Source organism: Myotis yumanensis, unplaced genomic scaffold (genome assembly GCF_028538775.1).
Source record: "Myotis yumanensis isolate MYYU_CA2020_CCGP unplaced genomic scaffold, mMyoYum1.0.hap1 SCAF_2, whole genome shotgun sequence".
Classification (NCBI taxonomy): Eukaryota; Metazoa; Chordata; class Mammalia; order Chiroptera; family Vespertilionidae; genus Myotis; species Myotis yumanensis.
This window is the reverse complement of record NW_027223753.1, coordinates 85,142,649-85,164,306: the sequence shown is the minus strand read 5'-3', so window position 1 is coordinate 85,164,306 and position 21,658 is coordinate 85,142,649. Positions and strand designations below refer to the sequence as shown.

Below are 21,658 nucleotides of genomic sequence, written 5' to 3'. Positions count from 1 at the left end.
ATTTCATTAAACTTTTCAAGCAACTCTGTGAAAGAATCAGATAAGATAAGGATATTTGGATCATAAAATTTTAGCAAAGACCATTAAAGACAATCCAGCCTTATTCCCCATTTCACAGTTGAGGAAGCTAAAGTTCAGAGAGGTTATTCAGCTCATTAATGACAGAGGAGTGAATGAGAACCTTGGTAGTTAGCTGGGCGCACAGCATGTCCTGTTGCCTACACTCATAAGACATGTTAAAAATTTACTACTCTTCTAATTTCACAAACACTCCCAAAGAAAGTTACTTCCTTATATGAGAAGCAAAACTTAAGATCTGGGTATCTTATTTTTTGAGGTGCCCCTTTTACTGGCAAGCCCATCCTGGGAGATTTAACTATGCCTGGTTAAATGAAGTTTCCATTTGAAGCAATCTGAAGTTATTTGAAAAGATTATTTTCAGCGGCAGAGAAAGCCAACATAGCAATAGTCTCAGCCATGTCCCACAGACTTTACATCAGCTTCATGGCTGCTCAGGACTTCTGGATCAGTCTGCCATGAAACTGACCACTGCAGCGGGGAGGTGGGCATTTCTTCATCTCTTACTCAGATTCCCGCAGCATCGAGGTGACTCTAAGCATCTGAGGTGGGAGCCTTCTGGAGTGACTTGAATTCTTCCTGGCCAACAGGATGCTATTTAGCACCCAGGATTCTGGTGAGCTGGACTTGCTAATGAAGTGTCTAAATATGCCATCTTATTTTAGGGCTTGGCAACATCAACCATTAGCTGGGATGTAAAAATCATTAGTTTCAGAGTCAGACAGACGCAGGCTCAAATATCAATCCTGCCGCTTACTAGAATTATGCCCTTTAGCAAGTTAACTTACTCCTCAGACCGCAGCTCCCTCCCTGTAAAGTGAAGGTCGTATGGAACACCTTATGAGGCTACTGAGAGGATTAGATGAGGTTATGGATATAATGTCCCTAACATGGAGCCAAAGCTCAAAGGCACCATTGAGTCATGCCCACTTTAGATCTAAAATTATCTTGAAAAATGAGTAACTTAATAACATTCTAAATGCTGCACAGTTGATTGGTGGTAAATTTGAAGACAAATAATTATTCTGATAAATAACTGGTTTAAGCACCAGGCTGTATGAAACACATACTATAAAAATTATCCAAATAAGTCAGATGTGATTATGGCATTGCTAAAGGAGCCTTTGCTTCAAAAACTGATTGACTCTGGGGTCCCTTGAAAGAGAGGCTCCTTTGTACTCTTCAAATGTTACTGGGGTTATAACTTTTAAGAAAGACACCCCCCTCTAGAAGCGAACCTTGACAACCAGGTTTGTGGCACAGCTATTTAGAACCCAGTGTGTTCTGATGGCACCCCTCTCTGCATTTTGCCCAATGTACTCACACAAGTCCGTTTTCAAAGATGAGTGCAACCAGTACTAAGTTTGCATTTCATCATCCAATCAAATAAATAAATGTATTCTTTTCTTCTCCCTCACAAATAGAGTTTAACCACTTAGCCTGACATCATACTACACCCAATATCTGACCTATTCACTCTGATAAGCACAGTCACTCAGCATGAAATCATTGAAAAAGGAAGGAAGATTACCTCTGTCTGCTTTGGTGTGGGTTTATAAGAAGTTACTAATGCACTCTTAGAAATATGCATTATCTCTGAGCTTTATAACAAATTGCAACTGAGTTTGACGGCCTTGGCATTGATCAAACAAAAAGGACCTTTGTTCATTTTTAAGGAGATATTACAGTTTGCTCATTCTACTGGCGTGGGTGACTCTACTGGGAAGAGATACTTCTCATTTTCAAAGTGAGCTCATCAAGTCCTGCCCTTGAATTGCTCAGGGACTTCAAATTTTGTGTAAGATTTAAAATTTATCTTGATTCTTGAGGGTAGAGATATTAAATAAAAGTCCACTTCTCTGCATAGTCCCAAAAGCTACGTGTTGAGGAAATAAATTCATTTAAACTAGGATGATTTTTATACAGAAATGTACAATTCTGGAACATGGTTGTACTTGACTGAATTTATAAGTGACGAAACTAGAGGTACCTTCTGTTCTGTCAAACCTTGCTATTTTTCAGGGTGTGTATGGTGTGTGTGTGTGTGTGTGTGTGTGTGTGTGTGTAGGAAGGGAACAAAAGAAAGTGAGGTGAAGTCAGAGTTTATTTTCTCTGGGAGCTTTCATTTCCTCTAAATCTATTTTTACTTGTCGGTGGACAAATCATACAGCTAATATATAGCAGTTAGTTGGCTAGTAACTGAGTGTTGCTCTGGGCAACCAGATTTCACAATGCTTTCAATCCCAATAAGGGAAGGTCTCTGTTTTTAACCAATCAATGGCTATGGGTGTGTATGTGTGTGTACGTGTGTGTCTGCGTGTGTGTGTAATTTATGATGACTCAGTGTCTAAGAAGGTACAAACATTGTAGTTAATCTATTTCTGGTTCTTATATTACCTTTCAGGAATGGGCTGCGAAGACCTGGCTAAAATCTTTGAATCATTTCCTGCCAACATATGGCTGCATCCCATTTTGAAAGGTCAGCAATGTAATGGGGTCTAGATAAATTTTAATATTACTTGAGTTTTCTGAGTGCCACCCCTGAAGCAGTACTTGCCCCAGCCTAGCCCATTATACACATGATAATGGCAGACTACTAGAGTTTTAATGAGCCCATTACCTTGAGATTAAGAGAAATGTATAATATATTTTGGAGCCATAGAGGAGGTAGACACTGCTGGGTTACAGAGAGAAAGCTTCACAGAGGAGATGAACATTAAAATGGGTTTTAAAGGATGAATAGGAGTTTACAGATAGAACAGAGGAAAGGCATTCTAGGGAAATAACAGCATACCCCAAGGAAGCTCTGCCCCTCAGGAGAAAAAGTGTACTTTTCCACTTTAGGTTACTATAGAAGAGTTCACTAATATTGTTGTCTAAACTGGGCAAAATGCATAAAAGTGAGGTCCTCAGACAAGCTGAACTGTACATCAATCACACTTTGGATGCTCATTTGTTGTGTATAGATAGTTATGGTTACGGAAAACAGATGGTGACATTCTCCAAGACCCTTCTGGGGGAAAACTACCATGTATAATCTGACATATGTCATAACAGAAGGTAATGAGCTGAACCATGGGATTTGAACAGTGTGTGATGGTGAATGGGTGATAAGATCAGAACCACTTTTCAGTTTATTTAAAGGTCAATTCAAATTAAACGCTTCATTTCTTGCTTTGGCCTTGCTCAGTGGGTGTTATCTGGGTGCTGATATTTTGCGGGGAGCTGGCCTATAGCAGTAAAGAGGCAGCCATGGCCCCTGCCTGCCTCAATGAGTTAATAATTTAGCCCATACTCATCTTCAGAAGGACTCAAAGCAAATCTAATTCTACCAGTTAGAATAAAGGCAACATGTCCAAACATAATCAGAGAAACACATGTAATTCCCTGTGAAGATCAAGCATGAAAGGGATGAACTCAGGGGCAGTTTTACTGATCTTTGAAATAGAGAAATGAGGCTGTGTTAGACCTTCGTAGACCTTGGGCTTCGTAGGTTTAGGGGCTCCACTCCAAACTGTCTCCCATATTAAGCAGAATTTTTGCTTTTAAAAACTCAGCTTTTCAAATTATTGAGCTAGTAACTCATTTAATTTAGAATTGCCTCTGAGTTCTTGGAAATCACAAGGCATATTTAGAAATCTTTGCAAAGTGAGAAAAATCAAACCTACAATTTATTTTTAAATATAATCAATTAGTTAATGAGCCCTAAATGTAACAATGAGATTGACACGATATTGTTTTCTATACATCTGTCTGCAAATTAATAAACATTCACATTTGTTTAAGTATTTATTAATTTCTATTTTGTAGTTTTCACCTTTCGTATTTTGGAGCCAAATTTTTCATTCAGCTCTCAAACATTCTTGTAGGCCCTGGGCATTCTGCCCACAATGCCTAATGGATAAAACGGTCTTGCACCCAGAACCCAGAGTGAAATGACCAATGAAATTAAGTAAAGGTGTCAGTGTATATGGTTTCTAGATAACTTTGGGAGCTCTTTTCTACTCTGTGCCAAATTCTTATAGAAGCAAAAAGAGAGGCACACACTGAAAGGGAGCAGTCTGTGTTAGCAATAAAGTATTTGCATAGCCCAGCCAATGTGGCTCAATGAGCACATGTCCAGGTTGCAGGCTCACTCCCCAGTAGGGGGCAGGCAGGAGGCAGTTGATCAATGATTGTCATCATTGATGTTTCTATCTCTCATTCTCCTTTCCTCTCTGAAATCAATAAAAAATATTTTAAAAAAGTATTTGCATATTTGGTGTAGAGTGAGAAACACAAACAGGGCTGATGCAGTTCAAAATAAACTGTAAAGGGAAAGGACAAGGCGAGGGGAACTAATATTTTTAAGCCCTTGCTATGCTAAGCACTGTGCCAGGTCCTTTCTATGTATTGCTTCCTTTAAGTCTCACAGCAACCCTATGATTATTCCCATTGTACAGATGAAGAGAACAAAACCTGAAGAAGTTCAGAGACCCACCAAGGAATAATAGCTATGAAGAAACAGAACCAGGAGTGGCCTAACTCCAAAGCCCATGCTTTTACACAGTCCTCATGTGTCTTCTTGTTTCACGAAAGGGTGGGGATCATATTATATGATTACCTTTTCCTAACCGCTGATTTAATGAGTGATGAATGTCTTTTCATGTGGATGGGATGTAAGAAGGGGGTAGAGGCTGAAGTTTCCCAGAGAGCAAAGTTGAAGTGATAGAAGGCAGAATTCACTGTCTTTTTTTCCTCCCTCAGTGATTCATTAGTAGAAAAAACTGTGGTGAATAACATTTCTGAAGCCCACAGTCTGTTTGCAACATCAAGGGAATCTTTAACTATGGAAAGTCCCAATTCACAATCAGATTGGAACATGCCCAATACACTACATGGTCCACCCCTTTACAGTACTTCTCAGAGTGCAGTCCTGGACTACCTGCCCCCGAACTAGCCAAGGAGCTTACTAAAATGCATATTCTTAGGCCTGGGCTTGGAGAGTAAGGGAGTGCATTTGCTGTGTAGTAACAGCAAATAAAATGGGAAGAAGTCTGAGGTTTTTAGACTTTTCAGACTTGGAATGAAAAAGGTTGAGTCTAAAAAAGAAAACATGTCACCTTCCTGCCAAAGTAAACTGTAATGAAAGTTTAGACCCCACCACCTCTCAGCCAAGCATTTCCTGTTCTGGTCTCCCCTGTCTGCCTCGCACAGGCTCAGATGAAGGGAGAGCTATTTTTAAGGTGCAAACAACCAGCGCTAAGAATGAGAGAAGTTATTTATTTATAGTTACACCTTTCGACTATTCTTGTTCTCCTCTGGAGACAGAGCCTGGTTTGGCTTTCCCTTTGAATCTGACTTCCGTGGGGTAATGACTTTGAAAGGTCATGGCCAGTCTATCCTCTGCAGACAGGAATCATTGTCTTGGGCAATGCTAGTCGGAAAGCTGTTTACCACTTCTTGAGGAATTCCTCCTAATGTACACCCACCACCCACCGGGCTTAGGCAACACATGTTCTTGAGAAGTGTTTTGTGAGACATACTTTATGTGTTAGAAGGTGATTAAGATTCATTTGTGGCTTTGTTATTTAAGAAATCCAAGTGTAAATCCCCTCCCCCCTATTTTTTTTCAACAGAGGATTCCATTATCATGCAAATAGATATTCTCTAATTTATATGGATTTGTAAATTCAGACTTTGAATTAGATTTTCTTGAGGCAGGACACCTGTGCCTGTAGTGTTCTGAGTCAACAAGATCTTTTTGGCAGAGAGCTGCATCTTTCCTCTTGTAATTCAGAGGTCTTTTCTTATTCCATTAAGTTTGCCCATTCTTAATACCAACCTCACTGGACCCCCTGTAGACCTTTGGAATTTGCCAGTAAACAAAAGAGAAAAGCCCTCCCTCTAACACTCAGGTAAGCAGCAGCATCTTGATGTTGGCTGGTACCCTTATAAGCTCACTGACATTATTTCCTTCCCAGCACTGACAGTACAGTGTCTGCTTATGTCACACACTACAATGTAAGCATCGTGAAGGTTTGGCTCACTTTTTAATTCGTCACTGCATCATAAGAATAAAAACTACACTAGATGCTTAAAAGTCATTCAGTTAACACATTTCTATTTATCTCAAATTGTTATCACATTGGAATTATATAAAGTGCTGATGAGGTCATTCCTTCCCTTTCTTTTATTTTCTTTTTAACATGATGCCTTTATAAATATCCTAGCTCCACTCTTTTCACCCACTGGCTCAGGCATTATTATGGGAATCACTTGAAGGATAAGAGGATGACTCCTTTCTAAATACAAGTATCTCTGTGTTTTAAATGAATCAAACCGTAAGCCAGTAACTACAGAACAAGTTGGTTGGCATGACCCACTCCCAGCTTCCTTGCTTCCTCTACCTCTAGTGGGCTCTTTGTGTGCCAGGCCAATGGGGTCATGACTCAGCTTTTGGTGAAAGGAGGGTCCTTGCTGCCTCACTGCACTTGTACAAAATTTGGTGCCTTGTACCACTTAGGGAAGAAACAGAAAGACTAGAAACTATTTGAGTGCAGAACCTAGGTCTAAAAGCAGACCTATCAGAAAGATGGAAACAACTTAATGATCCAGTATGCCCTGGAATGGCACAGGAATCCATGATGCCTTTGGATCAACAATAGTTGGCACATAGTAGGAATTCAAAAAAGTTTTGCTGATCAATGAATGAAAAAAATGATGCAAAAATAATGCTGAGCTAGGGTATTTAGATATACTTACAGCTTGGAAGACATACTTACTTCTTGGAAAAGTCAAGTTCTTATTTTGGGAACATTTCTATTACTCTGAGTGCAGTGGAAAAAAATAAATTGGAATAAAAATCCAGTCAGTTGTTCACTCACCTTTTTACTTAAGTGGGGACCATTAGCCCCTCCAATGCCTCTTTGCACTGATGGTGGTACTTGATACACATCTTGTTCCTGGGTACCATGGCCAGTGGGTACTTGATAAATTCCCTGATTTTGGTAGGAAGGTGGTACTTGGTAGATGATGTCTCGAGGAGCACCTTGTGGGTTTGGCACTTGATAGAGCTTCTGTTGGCCAAAGGTCTGGTGCATCAGTCCAGAAGTAGGCTGGTCCTGACTGGAGGAGGTCTCCTGTACTGGGCCAATGAGAAGCTTCACCCGGTTGCCTGGGACAATCCCTTGCCGGCCGTGTAAGGAGCAGAGCCACCATCCTTCCAGTCCTCCTGTGTTCTGCTCTATGACAGTCAGGATCTCTCCCTTGCGGAAGGCCAGTTCCTCAGCACACTCTGGGACATTGTCATATAAGGCTCTTGCCATAAGATTCTAGGAAAGAAAGAACAGAGGGGAATCATGTTAGAATAGTAGCTTAGTCCCTTTAACACCTAAAGCTCATGCTCCTATGGAGAGGCACACCTCCTGGAAAGAAGAGAAGAATAAATCTAAACGATTGCCTGCAAGGAGAAAAACAGATGGTGCAGACAAAAGACAGATACATACATTCTGCGTCTGCCACCAATGACATCAGACTGCCTCCTTGGAAAGGCTCAGAACACCACAAGAGCTCTTTCCTCTCGCAGCCGATGCCGTGCCAAGGAATTATGAGCAGCTCTGTTAAAGAGTCAGAGGATGGTTCCCTATACAAAACATTTTTCTTCCTCTCCCAAAGCCAGCTTAGGAAGGAAAATATTCCAAGATATTCAGATATACTACAACTGACATTTCTCAATTTTTTTCATAAAGAGTTAAAGAACATCCCTAAAAACCAACAGTATGAATGGCATTTATATTCGGAGTTAAAATGGAAACAAAAGTACACTTATACATGCCTTGGCAGGGCTTACAGATTCTCATTCTCAGTTGATCACAAGGTCCTTGGATACGGGAGAATCTCCAAGCAAGCATTTCTCCACGATCCATCAAGCATGGAGCACAGTGTGACAGTTATTTGCATCTCCAGATTAGATGGCGGGGAGCTACAAAGAATGTCTCACACGTGGGTAGATACCATTTCTTTCTCTTTTGGTCTTTTATTCATACCTTTCCTGAAGGCCCCTCCTCACCGTGCCACTATTTCCTTGAGTCTCGCCATTCACATCAGAAAGGCTGTGCCTTTCCCTTTCAGGGGCCCGAAACACTTTCTCTCTTTGTATGAAGGCCTGTCTGGTACATTCAGTACTAAGCAGACAGCCAAAGTAGGCATTCAGCAGAGAGTGGGCAGGCAGTACGTGCTGACATTCTTGGAAGCCTTTCAAAGGCTCCAAAGATTTCATTTCTTGGCGTTAGCAATGTTTCGCAGCATGATGGCAGCCATCACCACATGCCTGCTCCTTCCCGGCGAGCAGAGGAGTCGGGGAGCGTTGTAAATTCACTGCAAACACTCAGAAAACTAAAAGTGATCCCTCTAGAGCTCCACGAAAATGTCTGGATGCACTAGAAATTGCTGCAATGATGACCATTTGTGGGAGGAAGGGCTGCCGAAGGGATGGAACATGTTTGTGACTTTACACAATAGTGGAATTTGAGGTTGTTGTTTGGACTTCTGTGCCCTGTTTTCTTCTCTAGAAATGTGGACTTGATCTTTAGGTTTCATGCTTTGCATTCCTTTATAACTGACACACATTAATCATCTCCCCCCGTACGGTGCCCCATAGCCGCAGGCCTTGCTCTGTGTGCTGGTTCTCCACTATGGAGCGGCTGTGCTCTATAAGGGATCTCCCCTCTGGTTGGTGGTTGAGATGGGGTCCTATGTTTACTCTGTTCACCAAACTCCTTAGTCAGTACAACTACTTAACCTAAGGGAAGGATATAAGGCCATAGTGGTCAGTACCAGGAAGCCTAGTGATGCTCTTTAAGGATAAGGTTAAAGTCTGTTCCTGAAAGTTTTGAGCTCCAGGAAGTCAATGTACCCAGGTGAGCAGTGAGGGAAGCCAAAGGGAAACTAAGGGGTTTGTGTTCCAGGTGAACGCTTTACTTAGTATTTATATTCTAGGAAGCTTTGGGTTCCTTTCAACAATTAAAAGTTCATTTAATAAAGACAGAATCATGCGTTATTTTATTCTGCTTTGAGGAGCCATTTAAGAATGTGTCCTAATCTCAATATCTCTTCTGTTTCTCTTCTTCCATCTTTCGGATGTTCTGTAGTTTAAAAGAAAAGTCATAGATTACAGAAGACAGGATTCTGATTGTTTGTACCAAAATGATTTGAGGAAAATTACTTCCCAGAGTGGACTGAAATTATAGAACAGGTAGAGAGCTGACCCTAAATCTCTGTTCCTTTTTCCAAGGCCCATTCAACAACTGGGAATGGCTGGTAAGGAGGCCCCAAGATGAAATCAGAAGTGATAAAGAGTAGGGGCCAGTTCTACGGGAACTGAGGGTGGATAGCTGTGCGGTTATATTGGCTTCAAAGCAAGGAAAGAAAAGAAACAGAAAACAATAGAAAGGCAGAAGGCTACAGACTTAATCAGCATGAAAAAGTAAGTAAGTCGAGGCTTTGGGAGTTGGCCCTGCCATGGGATTCATGAAGCACTGAAGTAGAGCACAGACCATGCGTGATCAGAGGCAGGCAGAAGTCCCTGTGTGAGGGTGTTCTGGATGGTTTGTCTCCTGTCCCAGTGACCTTCCCACCAACTGGTAAGCAGCACGCTAATGTTTCTAGATGTGCCCCAAGAGCTGCTTCTCTGGGAATACTTTCAGAGCCTATTGTCCTTGCTAATGTAGCTGCCTGGGTGAATTCTCCTGATTAGTTGTCCATGATTTCCAAGCAATCCTCCCTACTGCCTATGGAGATCAGGACTTAGAGAGAGTTTGGCAAGGCTGTTAGTGCTAGGCACCCCATTGCTATCTTGACAACTCACACATGGATAGATATTCTTAGTCTTGGCTGAATAGGAGTGAATTATTTAATGTCTATGCAAGCTACAGAGAGCCAACTCCTACACCTAGCCACTCTCCCAAACAAAAGATTCCAGCTACAGAGAACTTTAGAGACACCTGGACCCATCCTCCCTGTTATATAGACAAGAAAACAGGTCTGGGGAGGGTGGGGCCGGTGGTGGTAGTGGGGGGAGTTTATCATTTGCCTGAGGCCACACGGTTGGTGTCTCTTATGAGAGGAGAACTGTGGTATCAGTTCAATTCTCTCTCCAGAATTCTAAGCCACCTTAGCTCTACTACACAGTGTCCTCCTGACTGGGCTCAATTCCACTATATTTCATTCAGTAAAGTTCCCAAGATGACCAATTCTTCTTGTCAGGTCTATAAATAGATTTGGTGTCCTAACTGTGCAACTTGGGCAGACTACCTCTCCCCTTGTGCCTCAGCTTCCTCATCTATAAAATGAGGATGTGAATAACAGCACCCACCTCATGGGTTTGCATGAGGATTAAATGAGGTAATTCAAGTCATTTACTTTAACACTGACAGAGACTTAGAAAGTTACTATGAGTATTTAATTTGCTGGATGGGACTTTGGCCCTGGGCTCCCTACCCTGTTCGCCTCCTCTCAGTCCTCTGTCAAAGACTGGTCCTATGCTAATGATGCTACTATATATACATATCTGACATTTCCCTTGCTCACAGTTACATTTAGGAGAATCATCTCTTAAAACAATAATGCTTTGAATTAATAATGAGTTCTAGGCATTGCAACCTCTTGTTGAGTATCTGCCTACAAGCAGCAATAATGAAACTGCTTGTTGCATTCAGGAGACCTTCTAAGGCAAAATACTAATACTAATACAATGATATTACTGGGCAAATTTTGAATAAGTATTATCAGATTCTAGCAGAGTACAACCCATCAAAAAGGGAGGGAACATGGATAAGGGCTTGGCTTTTGAAAATACTTGGTGTGCTAGGGCAGGAGTTCAGTAAGATGATAACAGCAAAATTAACTTCAGCCGGAACACAAATCATCTCATTCAAAAGAGCACATGCAATTTATAAATAGGCGAATTAAGAGTTTAATCCACTACCTAGGCGAAGGTGGGGGAACCCTCTCCTTCAGTGCAAAGGTATGAGTTCGTAAGGCCACAAAGTCAGAAGGTGGTTATCTGAGTATCTTAGAATAACCCAGGAAAGGCAGACCTACTCTTTCTTGCCCCCACCCACCCCATATTTACCTCCATGGCAGGAAAGGTCAACACAGAAACAACTCAAGGAGAGATAAGAGAGCTATACAATTCTGTATCTAGTTGGATGGTTAGCCTCCAGAGGCTGGCAGTTAGAAGTGCAGCTTGAGCTTGGCAAAGCACCAAACAGTGGGGTACAGAACTTGAAAGCCAGAGGAGCTTTAAACAACTATAGTCAAACTCTGTCACTTTATAAATGAGAAAAACGAGGTTCAAGAAGTTAATGATTTGCCGAAGTCACCTGGCAAGAAGGTCATGGAGCTGGGACAAGAATTCAGGCCTTCTGTCTCCAGCTCCAGAATTAGGACAGCATTGAATCCAGTCAAATACATATGCTACAGAAGTTGTGGCTCTAATCAGGATTCTAATTGGCCTTTAGGGTCATAAATCCTGTTTGAGGGGACCCTAATTGTAGCAGCCTCTCACATGGATCCCCATCCCAATATTTCTTGAAACTATTCTGGCTTCTACTTCTCTCTCTCTTCTCTTGTTCTCATGACCACTCACCTGCCTTTCATTCTCAGGCTAAAAAAAAATTGGCTCATTCCTTAAGTGATTATATTTCAAAGGGATGTCTCCTTGGCACTTGTCTTGCTCCCTACAGGCAATCTCATCCATGGTGGTGGTATCTAAACACAACACTCAGATCCAGAGCTCCAGCCCAGATATTTGTTCTGCATGCCAATCCCACATTTCCAATTGTCTAATGGGTTTTTTATTTCAAAATTAACAAGTGCAAAATTCCCTTTTTCCTGCTTTATCTTAGTTAACATTATGCACGGAGCTGAAAACCTCTGAGATCTGAGTGTCTTCACAACCTGACACCAAATCAGCTTGGACCCTCTTTCCCCCTCTCACTGCCACTCCTAGTTCAGGCCCTCAGCACTTTTGGGGGGAGTAAGGCAATTGCTTCCCAATGGTTTTCTTGCATTTGAGGTGGTCTTCCCACCTCAAAATCTATCTTCCACATAACCAGAATAGTTATCTTAACAAAACCTATCTAATCGTGTCTCTTCCCAGTTTTCTGTAATGGTAGTTCTTACTGTATAACTTGTATTAACCAATTCAAGATTGGAAGCTCCTTAAAGTCCAGGGAGACTGTCTTATTGCTTTGGCATTTTCAGAACTTTATAGCCCAGTGTCTGAAACAAAATACACACTCATTAGATGTCTAAATTGAAACTGGTTCTGGATCGGATTTCTTGGTTCTCTACAGAGAGGGTGAAATTCTTTTTTAGAGAGATCAGCATGATATTTGGTCAAAATTTCCAGATGGGCATGGGAAGGTAAACTAATGGGACAGAGAGATAAGTGGTGTGTCCAAGTCACCAAGCCTCACAGCCAGAGAATGTGGGAGACAGCAAGCAGGAAATTGCCTGCCCCTCCCTATTAAAACAGGATAATGAAGTAGATGGGGAGCCTGAATCTAGTGTCCACAACCACTGAGCAAACAGGAAGGCCAAGAGGAACTGACCATCCCAGCCAGATTAAATACAATGTTTTCTATAAGAGCCTTTCTCCCTTCAATGTAGCAACCCACATCTGGCAGCAGGTGACTGAGCACATTCATACTTTGCCAGAACATTTGGTTTCTGCTGTTCCTGGTTCCCAAGCTATGCCTAAGGAGTGGGAAGAAAATACTATACAACTAGCCAGAACAGTGGGTACAGAGAGCTATAGGTCACATGGTAACTCCCACATCATCCCCCACTCTTCCCTGCCTTTTTTCCCCTCACTGCTATCGAAATGTCAAGAAAGCTTATTACTCCTACGGCCAGGGAAACTATCTGCTATTCCAAATACAGAGAGGTGTGACTTATAATTTCCATGACCATTCATGCTGTTCTTTGAAGAGAAATTAGACACAATGGCTGGTGTGTCACCCCACTAGCACTGATAGCATCATCAATGGCCCAGCTTCCTCTTATTATTTTTACTTCATTCTATATTTATCATGTAGGAGCTCCTGCCACAGCCTTAGGGCTGCCACATTCTCAACAACATGACTTTCCTGTACCCAACCCCCTAAACTTTAGCCTTGGGATCTGGCAGGGCATGCAGCATGCGCGCCCGCGTTCACACACACACACACACACACACTTTGTGCAGGCCAGATCGTGAGAAACAGACACAGTACAGAAGGAAATGGCCATCATCAAGGAAATAAGTTCTAAAGGAAGTGGCTGAAGGATGAGCATCAAGGTCAGTCTGAGGACACAGGGGAAGAGAAAGGCTTGTGTGCTTTTGTGCCTGCTGACAAAAGTCAGCTTCAGGCTGAGGGTCGTCAAACCACTTTGACTTCCGCCCACCATCACCTTTAGGGTATCGGGGAAGTGGGATTTCCCAAAAGAAAGAAACAGTCATGGTCAGAACATATGGATATCTACAAGTGCCTGGATTTCGCTTCTTGGAATACTTGGTTTACACCTGGGTTCTTTCATTGGATGATCTGGGATGTCGAATTAACAATTTTCTTGAGATTGTTAAGTAGTAGACACAAAGCTTCCAAGTTCAGGAGTTAAAAGATGTGATACACAGCACATCCAAGTGGTTTCTCAGCAATATTTATCAATCACAATTTGACACACTTTCATCATGTGATCTGAACTAGTCACAGAAAGGCAGCAGCAGAATCCTCTTTGGCCCCATGAGTCCCTTGTGCTGCTGATTACGTGAGGAGCATCCAATATTGCCACCAAAGACTGTTCTGGCACCTAGACCACATTTCAGCCAATGGTTTTTATTTTCTGGAAAGTGCTTCTAAATTCCTCTGATGGATACAAAGTGTATCTGGGTACCTTGGACCCTCTCTGATTCTTCATGTCATTTACTCTGCCACAAGTCCTTAAGTTTTCTTAGATTTTCCAGTCTTGTGAACTGTATCCATAGCATTCTCTTTGTGCATTTCTGAGTGGGAGATACTTTAAAAATGTGACATCAGATAATTGACTCTCCAAAATACTCTTTGACATGCAACAGCCCCCACATGCACGGATGGAGTGCACCCTGTGTGTGATGGCCCATAAGGCTCCCAGGTTTGGGAATCTAACATCTCTTCCATATTGACCTGTTTCTATTCAATGAGGGAGCATTCAGAACCCAGCATTACTTTGGTGGTTCATATGCCCAAGTGACACTGCTTCTTAAGAGTTGGTGAGAAGATCTGATGTTTTTTGTAAATTTAGATATTTAGATTTCAGAAAGAAATACCTGTCTGGCCAGATTTGGTAACATGATATGGACAGCAGAGATGTGAGATTTAAAAAGTGTTTCTTTAAATGCTGGGTTCCTTTCCTTTCCCGCCCTGGAACTAATGTCATCTATTCTCCCTTGATTTAAGGTTGATACAGGACAGAAACATTCATATGCTGAGATTTGTTTATCAGGAAACCAACAAGAGCCCAGAGCAAATTCTCTCTTTCATGTAAAAACAATGACAAATGGACTGGTAGGTTGGTATGCATGTGTGAGTGTATGTGTGTGACATCAGAGTCCCCTTCTATTATTTCTTGGTCAGTCATGGAGGATGAATTTGATTGATGAAAGTATTTGAGAAAAATCATAAATAATGTATGTATCTTTAAGAGCTCAATTCCCCACTCTTCTGTGGTCTTTGCGATTAATCTAAGCAACTCCTGAGTGTCTTAAAGAAGGTGGACAGACACCGAGGTTTCTGTGAGTATTGGAACCAGAAGTTACCCACAGCTTGACCAAAACCAACTAGACTAGAATTTCAGACAAAGAAGGGATCTTAGAGATCATTTTAACCCAATCTTCTTGTTTTACAACCCAGAGGGTCTTCTATTAGATTAGCCGCAGAGCCAGAAATAGCATCTGGGTCCCCTCTTAACCTAGGATTTTTTTCCACTGGACCAAGATGTGCTTCCTGAGAACCTTTTCCATCTTGAATTTAGTTCTGTTGCTAGTAAGCCTTGGAATTTATAAGCATTTGTCCCAGGTTGCCTGGTTTTGATAGATTTGAGCATAGTTTATTGGCAAAGGATCAAAAACATGGGGCAGGCACAAACTCTTTTCAGGGTTCTGTCCCTAGATAAATCTGACAGGCGCCATATAATGATGAAGGCCTGACACCCACTCACCCAAAAGATAGGTTTTATTAACAATAAAACAACCATCTGGATTTCAGCCAACATGACAGTGTTGGCACTGGATCACATCTATCTGCCTGTCTAGACAAATCCCTCCAACCTCCAGGTACTTAGGGAAGCGAAATGAGAATTGTATAAAGGAATAGGAGACTCCACTCCATTATAGTATATTTTCAAAACTCACATCATTTCTCAGAAGTCAAAACACACAAGTTATAACACCTAATAAAGTATTTGCACCAAGATATGCAGCCCCCAAAGTCTTAATTTATATTCTATATTATAAAAGGCCTGTGGCCATAACGCCATAACGCTGTAACGACAGGACGGGGAAGCACGGGGAACTGGGTGGGTGGCAGCGGTGGCCGGAGCAAAGCAGCCTGGGTCCTGGGTGGGTGCCTGGCAGCGGCCGGAGCAAAGCAGCCCCAGTTCTGGGTGCCAGAGGGAAGCCAGTGCCAGCAGCCAGGGGAAGGAAGGCCTACTCTTGCACAAATCTTTGTGCATCTGGCCTCTAGTCTAAGTATAATACGATACAGTAGCAATATCTACATACAATACCAGTACCAATACATACACATCCTGGCAACCGTTGCCTGTTTCCCAGCCAGAATCCAACTGATGTAACTTGGATGCCAGCGTTCATTGGAACTCTTTTAGATATCCCTGACCTAGGTTTGGAGCCTGATTGCTAGTATCCCACTTGTGAGGTCCTCAGAGTTTTAAAACATGGATCGGCACATGTGGCTGAGAGGGTGCTGCAATCACATGCTGTCACCATTGCAACTTCAGAAGTGTTTCAAGAAAGAATTTTAGATACTGCAGCTTCTCAACTAGAAGAGGGAGAAAGATGATAGGAGCAAATGGGATAGGAAAAACGTCCAAATGCATTGTTCAATGGCTAGGTATACAGATAAGCTCCCACATGTAGATACACACCAGTTTATGGGAATAAAATAGCTTTCTTTAAGGGCCAGTTCTAAATGCATTATATGGATATATATCAATATATATCAATATATATCTATATCTATATCTATATCTATATCTATATCTATATATATCAGACTGTCTCTACGGCAAACTTAATTCTCTGAACTCTGTCTTCCCATGGCCTGATGGTTTTACATGTGACCTGAGGGAGACCTTCTGCTTCTTAGTGTTTTGAGGTATTTGCTCAACAAATTGGTGCTAAGCATATAATGGGAAGTTTCCTTTTGGTTCGGTCCTGTTACATAAAGCTCAGCCTTGGTCATTTAAATTATGGCAAACAGTTCTACGATTGTATTTTTGTGCTTCTATCACATCAAACCAGTAAGGCAACTATTTTTAAGCAGACGAAAGTCGGGGAGATTAGACCACTGATTCTTTTTATTTTTTTAATATATTTTATTGATTTTCTTTCCAGAGAGGAGGGGAGAGGGATAGAGAGTTAGAGACATCGATCAGCTGCCTCCTGAACATCCCCCACTAGGGATGTGCCTGCAACCAAGGCACATGACCCTGACCAGAATCAAACCCAGGACCTTTCAGTCCGTAGGCCGACGCTCTATTCACTGAGCCAAACCGGCCAGGGCTAGACCAGTGATTCTTAACTAGAAGGGATTTTGTCTTCCCAGGTGACATTTAGCAATGTTAGGAGACATTTTTGGTGTGTGTGTGTGTGTGTGTGTGTGTGTGTGGTACTAGTGGGCAGAGGCCAGGGACACTGGCAAACACCCTGCAAGACACAGGACAGTCCCCCACAACAAAGACTTATCCAGCCCTAAATGTCCCTAGTGCCGATGATGAGAAACCCTGGACAGAGGAATGGACACTAAACTGAATTAACAGCCAAGTCTTGGTCCTCATATTGGAAGACTAATGACAACAAAATCACACTGCCTTTTGTGCCTCTGTTTCCCCATCTTCAAAATGGGGATAATGAACAAGTTCTTTATAATAATATTAGGAGGAGACATGAAATTATATATGCAAAACACTGATTTCTTCATAAGAAAGGGTCTCTATAAAAGCACAGCACAGTTATTACTGCACTATTATGAGCTCATGAAATTGTCTTAAGAACTGTACTCCTCCTCCTCAAAAAAAAAATTCCTCCAGGAAAAGAAAATAAACCAGCAATGATCTCATCATGATTACACCTGCCACACCAAAAAACAGACACAGTTCAGAGAAACTAAATTCTTTCCCTCCAGCAATGAAGTAAGCTGCGTCTGTAATTAAGATCTTAATAAGGGAGCAGGAGGCTTGGGCAGACGCTGCAGGCTATGAGGCTCAGAGCTACCTCACCAGGTTTGAAACAAGAACAACTGAAATACAATCCCCTGCTGCTTAATGCTCTCAGGTGCTCTCTGCACAAGCCCACACTGCAAAGTAGGCTTTCCATCATTTCCAAAGATGCCTATTTCTGCAAGAAAAAAAGAAAAGGACCACCTTGTTACAAGTAAATGTGAAATAATTTGCTTGCATCCACTTTTTAAAAAAGCTTCTTAGATAAAAGAAGCTGTCAAGAGGCTAACATAAGGGAAAAGAGATAACGCTCTTGACAGTTGACTGATGGCCGGAGCAGCTCATGTTGATGGTCTAGTGACCATGTGTCCCTCAACTTCCCAAGACAGTCCCAGTTTCAAATATCCTTCCCATTGTCAGACCATATGTCCCATTTTTAGGGTTTTTGAAACATGGATACATACCCACAGAAATTACATATATTTTAAACTAAAAATAAAAGATAGGTGTGCAAGTACATACCTTGCTAACAGGTCTGCCTTGGTTGAGTTTAGGATTTGAGAGAAAAAAAGATACCTAGGTACTGATAAGAGTCTTTGATTCAGTCAATGGACATGTTCTCTAAATGACAAGATGATCTTTACAAGGAAATGAGATATATTCCAGAGGCATCTGGGCCTCCCTGAGACTGTGTGCAATTCCAGCTTCACAGTGAATGAGGTTATTAAGAGAAAGAATGCTGTTGGGCTAACTGTATTCTTATTGTTGTCTCCCCTGACCCCCATTCAAGGGTGTGTTCATCACACTTAGCTCTGAGTGAAAAGGTTGGAGAATCAAAGAATAACATGGAAGTTCTATCCCAGGGGAGCACTCAAGGGAAAGAGGACCTCAAAATGCTTCTATGCCAATAATGCTGTGATAGTACTGAAATCCTGCTGGTCCATCAACTCATTTTCTGCCAAACTCTAAGTCACACCACAAAAGGTTAGTAACACACACACCCCCCAAAAAACTCATTGACAGATTACTAACGTACTGTTAGATACTAAAGACTCTGAATGCCAAGAAGCCCAGAGTGTCTGTAAGTCCACTTTACTGCCTTCCCAGCGTGCTTCTTATGAATATTGGGGGTTGGGAGCTGGGGCCTGGGGTATTCAAGCTCATTCTTTCAGTGGAGTGCAGAGTCTGGGGACAGAAAAGCCTACAGGATTCAGCCACATCTCTTGGGGATGGGATGGGGTGAAACACTAAGTTTCAAACTACCACAAATCAATGAGATTAAGGCTAATTCGCAAAAGAGATAGCATAGGGTTTCCACATAACTAAAAGAAAATGGGGAAAAATGAATGACAGACACATCATCTGGCCTAAGTACATATTGCTTTAATAAATAGAAAGATCTGGTTCAAATCTTAACCTTATATGCCTTTTGGTTGCTGCAACTTTCTATTAAGTTTCACAAATAATCCTCCCCCGCACATGTGAAGAGTAAAGAAAGGAATTAAATTCAAAAGGAGCTATCAAACATTTTTGTGCGATGTTTGCACTTTTACATATTCATGGTTGCTCAATCTTTATTTCTGGTAAGCATAAACATCAACATTCCACATAAGGAACCTTTTTGGTAACATAACGATGACCTTGGCATATTAGAACTATCAGGAGGAATTCCCATTTGCAGCATAAACACCAAGATTTACAAAGAAATAAGACACCCCCAAATCAGTGGGCCCAGCCTTTGAATAAGGATCATGAATCACCTATTTCAACACTATTTAGCACCATTAATGGTTGGGGAGGTAGGTGAGTGTGGGGCGGGGGTGGGGGGGGGGGACTAGCTCTTTTTAAAGAATAAAGTGCCATTTAGCAACCCATGGTGGGGCCCAGGCATATACTTAAAACATTCCTATGGCAATTTTAATATTTCCATAATCAGCTGCTCCACCCCCTACCTTAACCAGGAAAAATCACTGTCATACGTCATCACTACTCATATTTTCTAGAGTGCCTGTTCTGTCTTCCTTAAAGTCCAGGCTTCAATCCACCTGGATCACATTGTCCTCTAAAACTACGTTCTAGTGGAGGGTGGAAAAGGTCACCAACAAGGCCATTTATCTAGAAATGAAGATTCCTCGGGAAGACAGACTTGCAGGGAGGCTGTCATGTTCCCCAGGCGTGCAGAGTCCTCATTAACCAGTACGAATTACCGCAGGGAGATGACTGGAATGTTCAAAGTAAATAAGATGGAGGCGGGTGTTGTTGACAAAGTATAAACAGTTTTTTTGGGGGAGGGGTCCCCTTTCCAAGCTCATTGTCTTTGCAATCATCCATTGCCTAGGAAACCAGCAGCTCTTCTCTGGCATTTTAAGTTGGAAATATAGTATTTCTTCCCAGTGGCCCTGTTTGTTTATCTTGGCAAGGAGGCTTGATAATTAAGTCTATATGTTACTGCAGAGCAATGCTATGGTCCCAGCGACTGGCATTTGAAACCAATTTGTTCAGGTTTCTTTCTAACCCTAAAAGGGATCTAAAAATAGATAACCAAGATCTCTTACTTTCCATAAACTCGCACTAGTTGACTGTGATAGGATAGGGATAGAGTTTATTGTGAATTTCTGTAGCCAGCAACTCACCACCTTTGCATTTCACCTTTGATTTTTTTTTTAAGTGGTGATTTTTTCTTTTCCTCACTAATATTTTTGTTTTGGGAAAACAATTCTTGTGATGTTTCCTCTTAAATTTTTATCTATATAATGCTTGTATATCTATATATCTGTGTATATATATCTTATAATGCACCATAATAGCTACTATTTTTAAATGCCTACTATGAGCTAAAAGCTAAAAAAGATTTTCATATCTTACTTCCTTACAGTTATCTGATAAGACAGGTATTTGATAAATCCCATTTTTATAAATGAGGAAACAGAGGCTGAAGTAGCTTGCCTGTATATTGTTAGAAAGTAACCAAAGTGGTATCTGAAACTAAGCCCATGTTCTTTCCACTATGCCATATAGCATTAAGACATTTTTAATGGCTATTTGTATAAGTATTTTATGTAACTCAACATTGCATTCAATATTTGTTGAGTATGTACTATGATCAAGGTCCTGTAATTACAGGAAGATCAAATGTTATTAATAGCAGTGAAGATACCAAGTCATTAATATATTAGTAAGAGGGTACATAAGTGTGCTGGTTATTTTCTATGTGTGGCATTTGTGTCTCTACACTACACATCCAGGCCTATGGAATACTCAACAATACTCAACCATCTTAACCTAGTAACTGGGATTTGACATAATCCTGTCACCAAGCCTTGAGGCCACACTATTCTTTCAACATCTATTGAGCATCTACTGTATGAGGAGAGCTAGAGCCAACTGGCATTGTCTACATCAGTGATGGTGAATCTATGACACACGTGTCAGAGGTGACATGCAAACTCATTTTTTTGGTTGATTTTTCTTTTTTAAATGGCATTTAAATATATAAAATAAATATCAAAAATATAAATCTTTGTTTTACTATGGTTACAAATATCAAAAAATTTCTATAATGTGACATGGCACCAGAGTTAAGTTAGGGTTTTTCAAAATGCTGACACGCCGAGCTCAAAAGGTTCGCGATCACTGGTCTACATACTACACACCAGGAGCCATAGTAAGTATTTTATATTCATATATTCTCTTGTTTAGGCCTTAGAACAATAGAATGAGGGAGCTAATATCTCTATTTTCAGATAAGAAAACCGAGGCTCAGAGAGCTTACCTTGCCCAAGGGTACAGAGCATTAAATCACAAGAAGCAATGTCTTCCCCCAAAGCCCACACTCTATCTTGTCTTTACTACAAGAATATATGAGACCAAGGCCCTGCTGCCTCAAGGCAACAGGTTCTCGATCATACTTTTTATTCAGCGACTTGTTTATCAACCTGCCTCTACCTACAAACAAAGGTCACCCTTTATTTCTTTATTTCTTGTGTTCAATGGGGCTTACTTAAAGCTGGACAGCCCCCCACACCTGAAACTAAAACAAAATAACACTGAATGTTAAAAAAGAAAAAGCTCATGCTGGCCAGTGTGGCTCAGTTGGTTGAGCGCTGTCCTGTGCATTGAA

At 41.4% G+C, this 21,658-nt stretch overlaps 1 protein-coding gene across 2 annotated transcripts in view; it reads right to left on the bottom strand.

The window, feature by feature from the left end:
- NEDD9 (neural precursor cell expressed, developmentally down-regulated 9) overlaps positions 1–21,658 on the bottom strand; it is a 177,806-nt gene that overhangs the window by 19,200 nt on the left and 136,948 nt on the right. For both annotated transcript variants that reach the window (XM_070405732.1, XM_070405731.1), the window contains one exon: positions 6,945–7,391. In XM_070405732.1, coding sequence (XP_070261833.1) covers positions 6,945–7,391 — 447 coding nt within the window. The remainder of the gene's footprint in view (positions 1–6,944; positions 7,392–21,658) is intronic.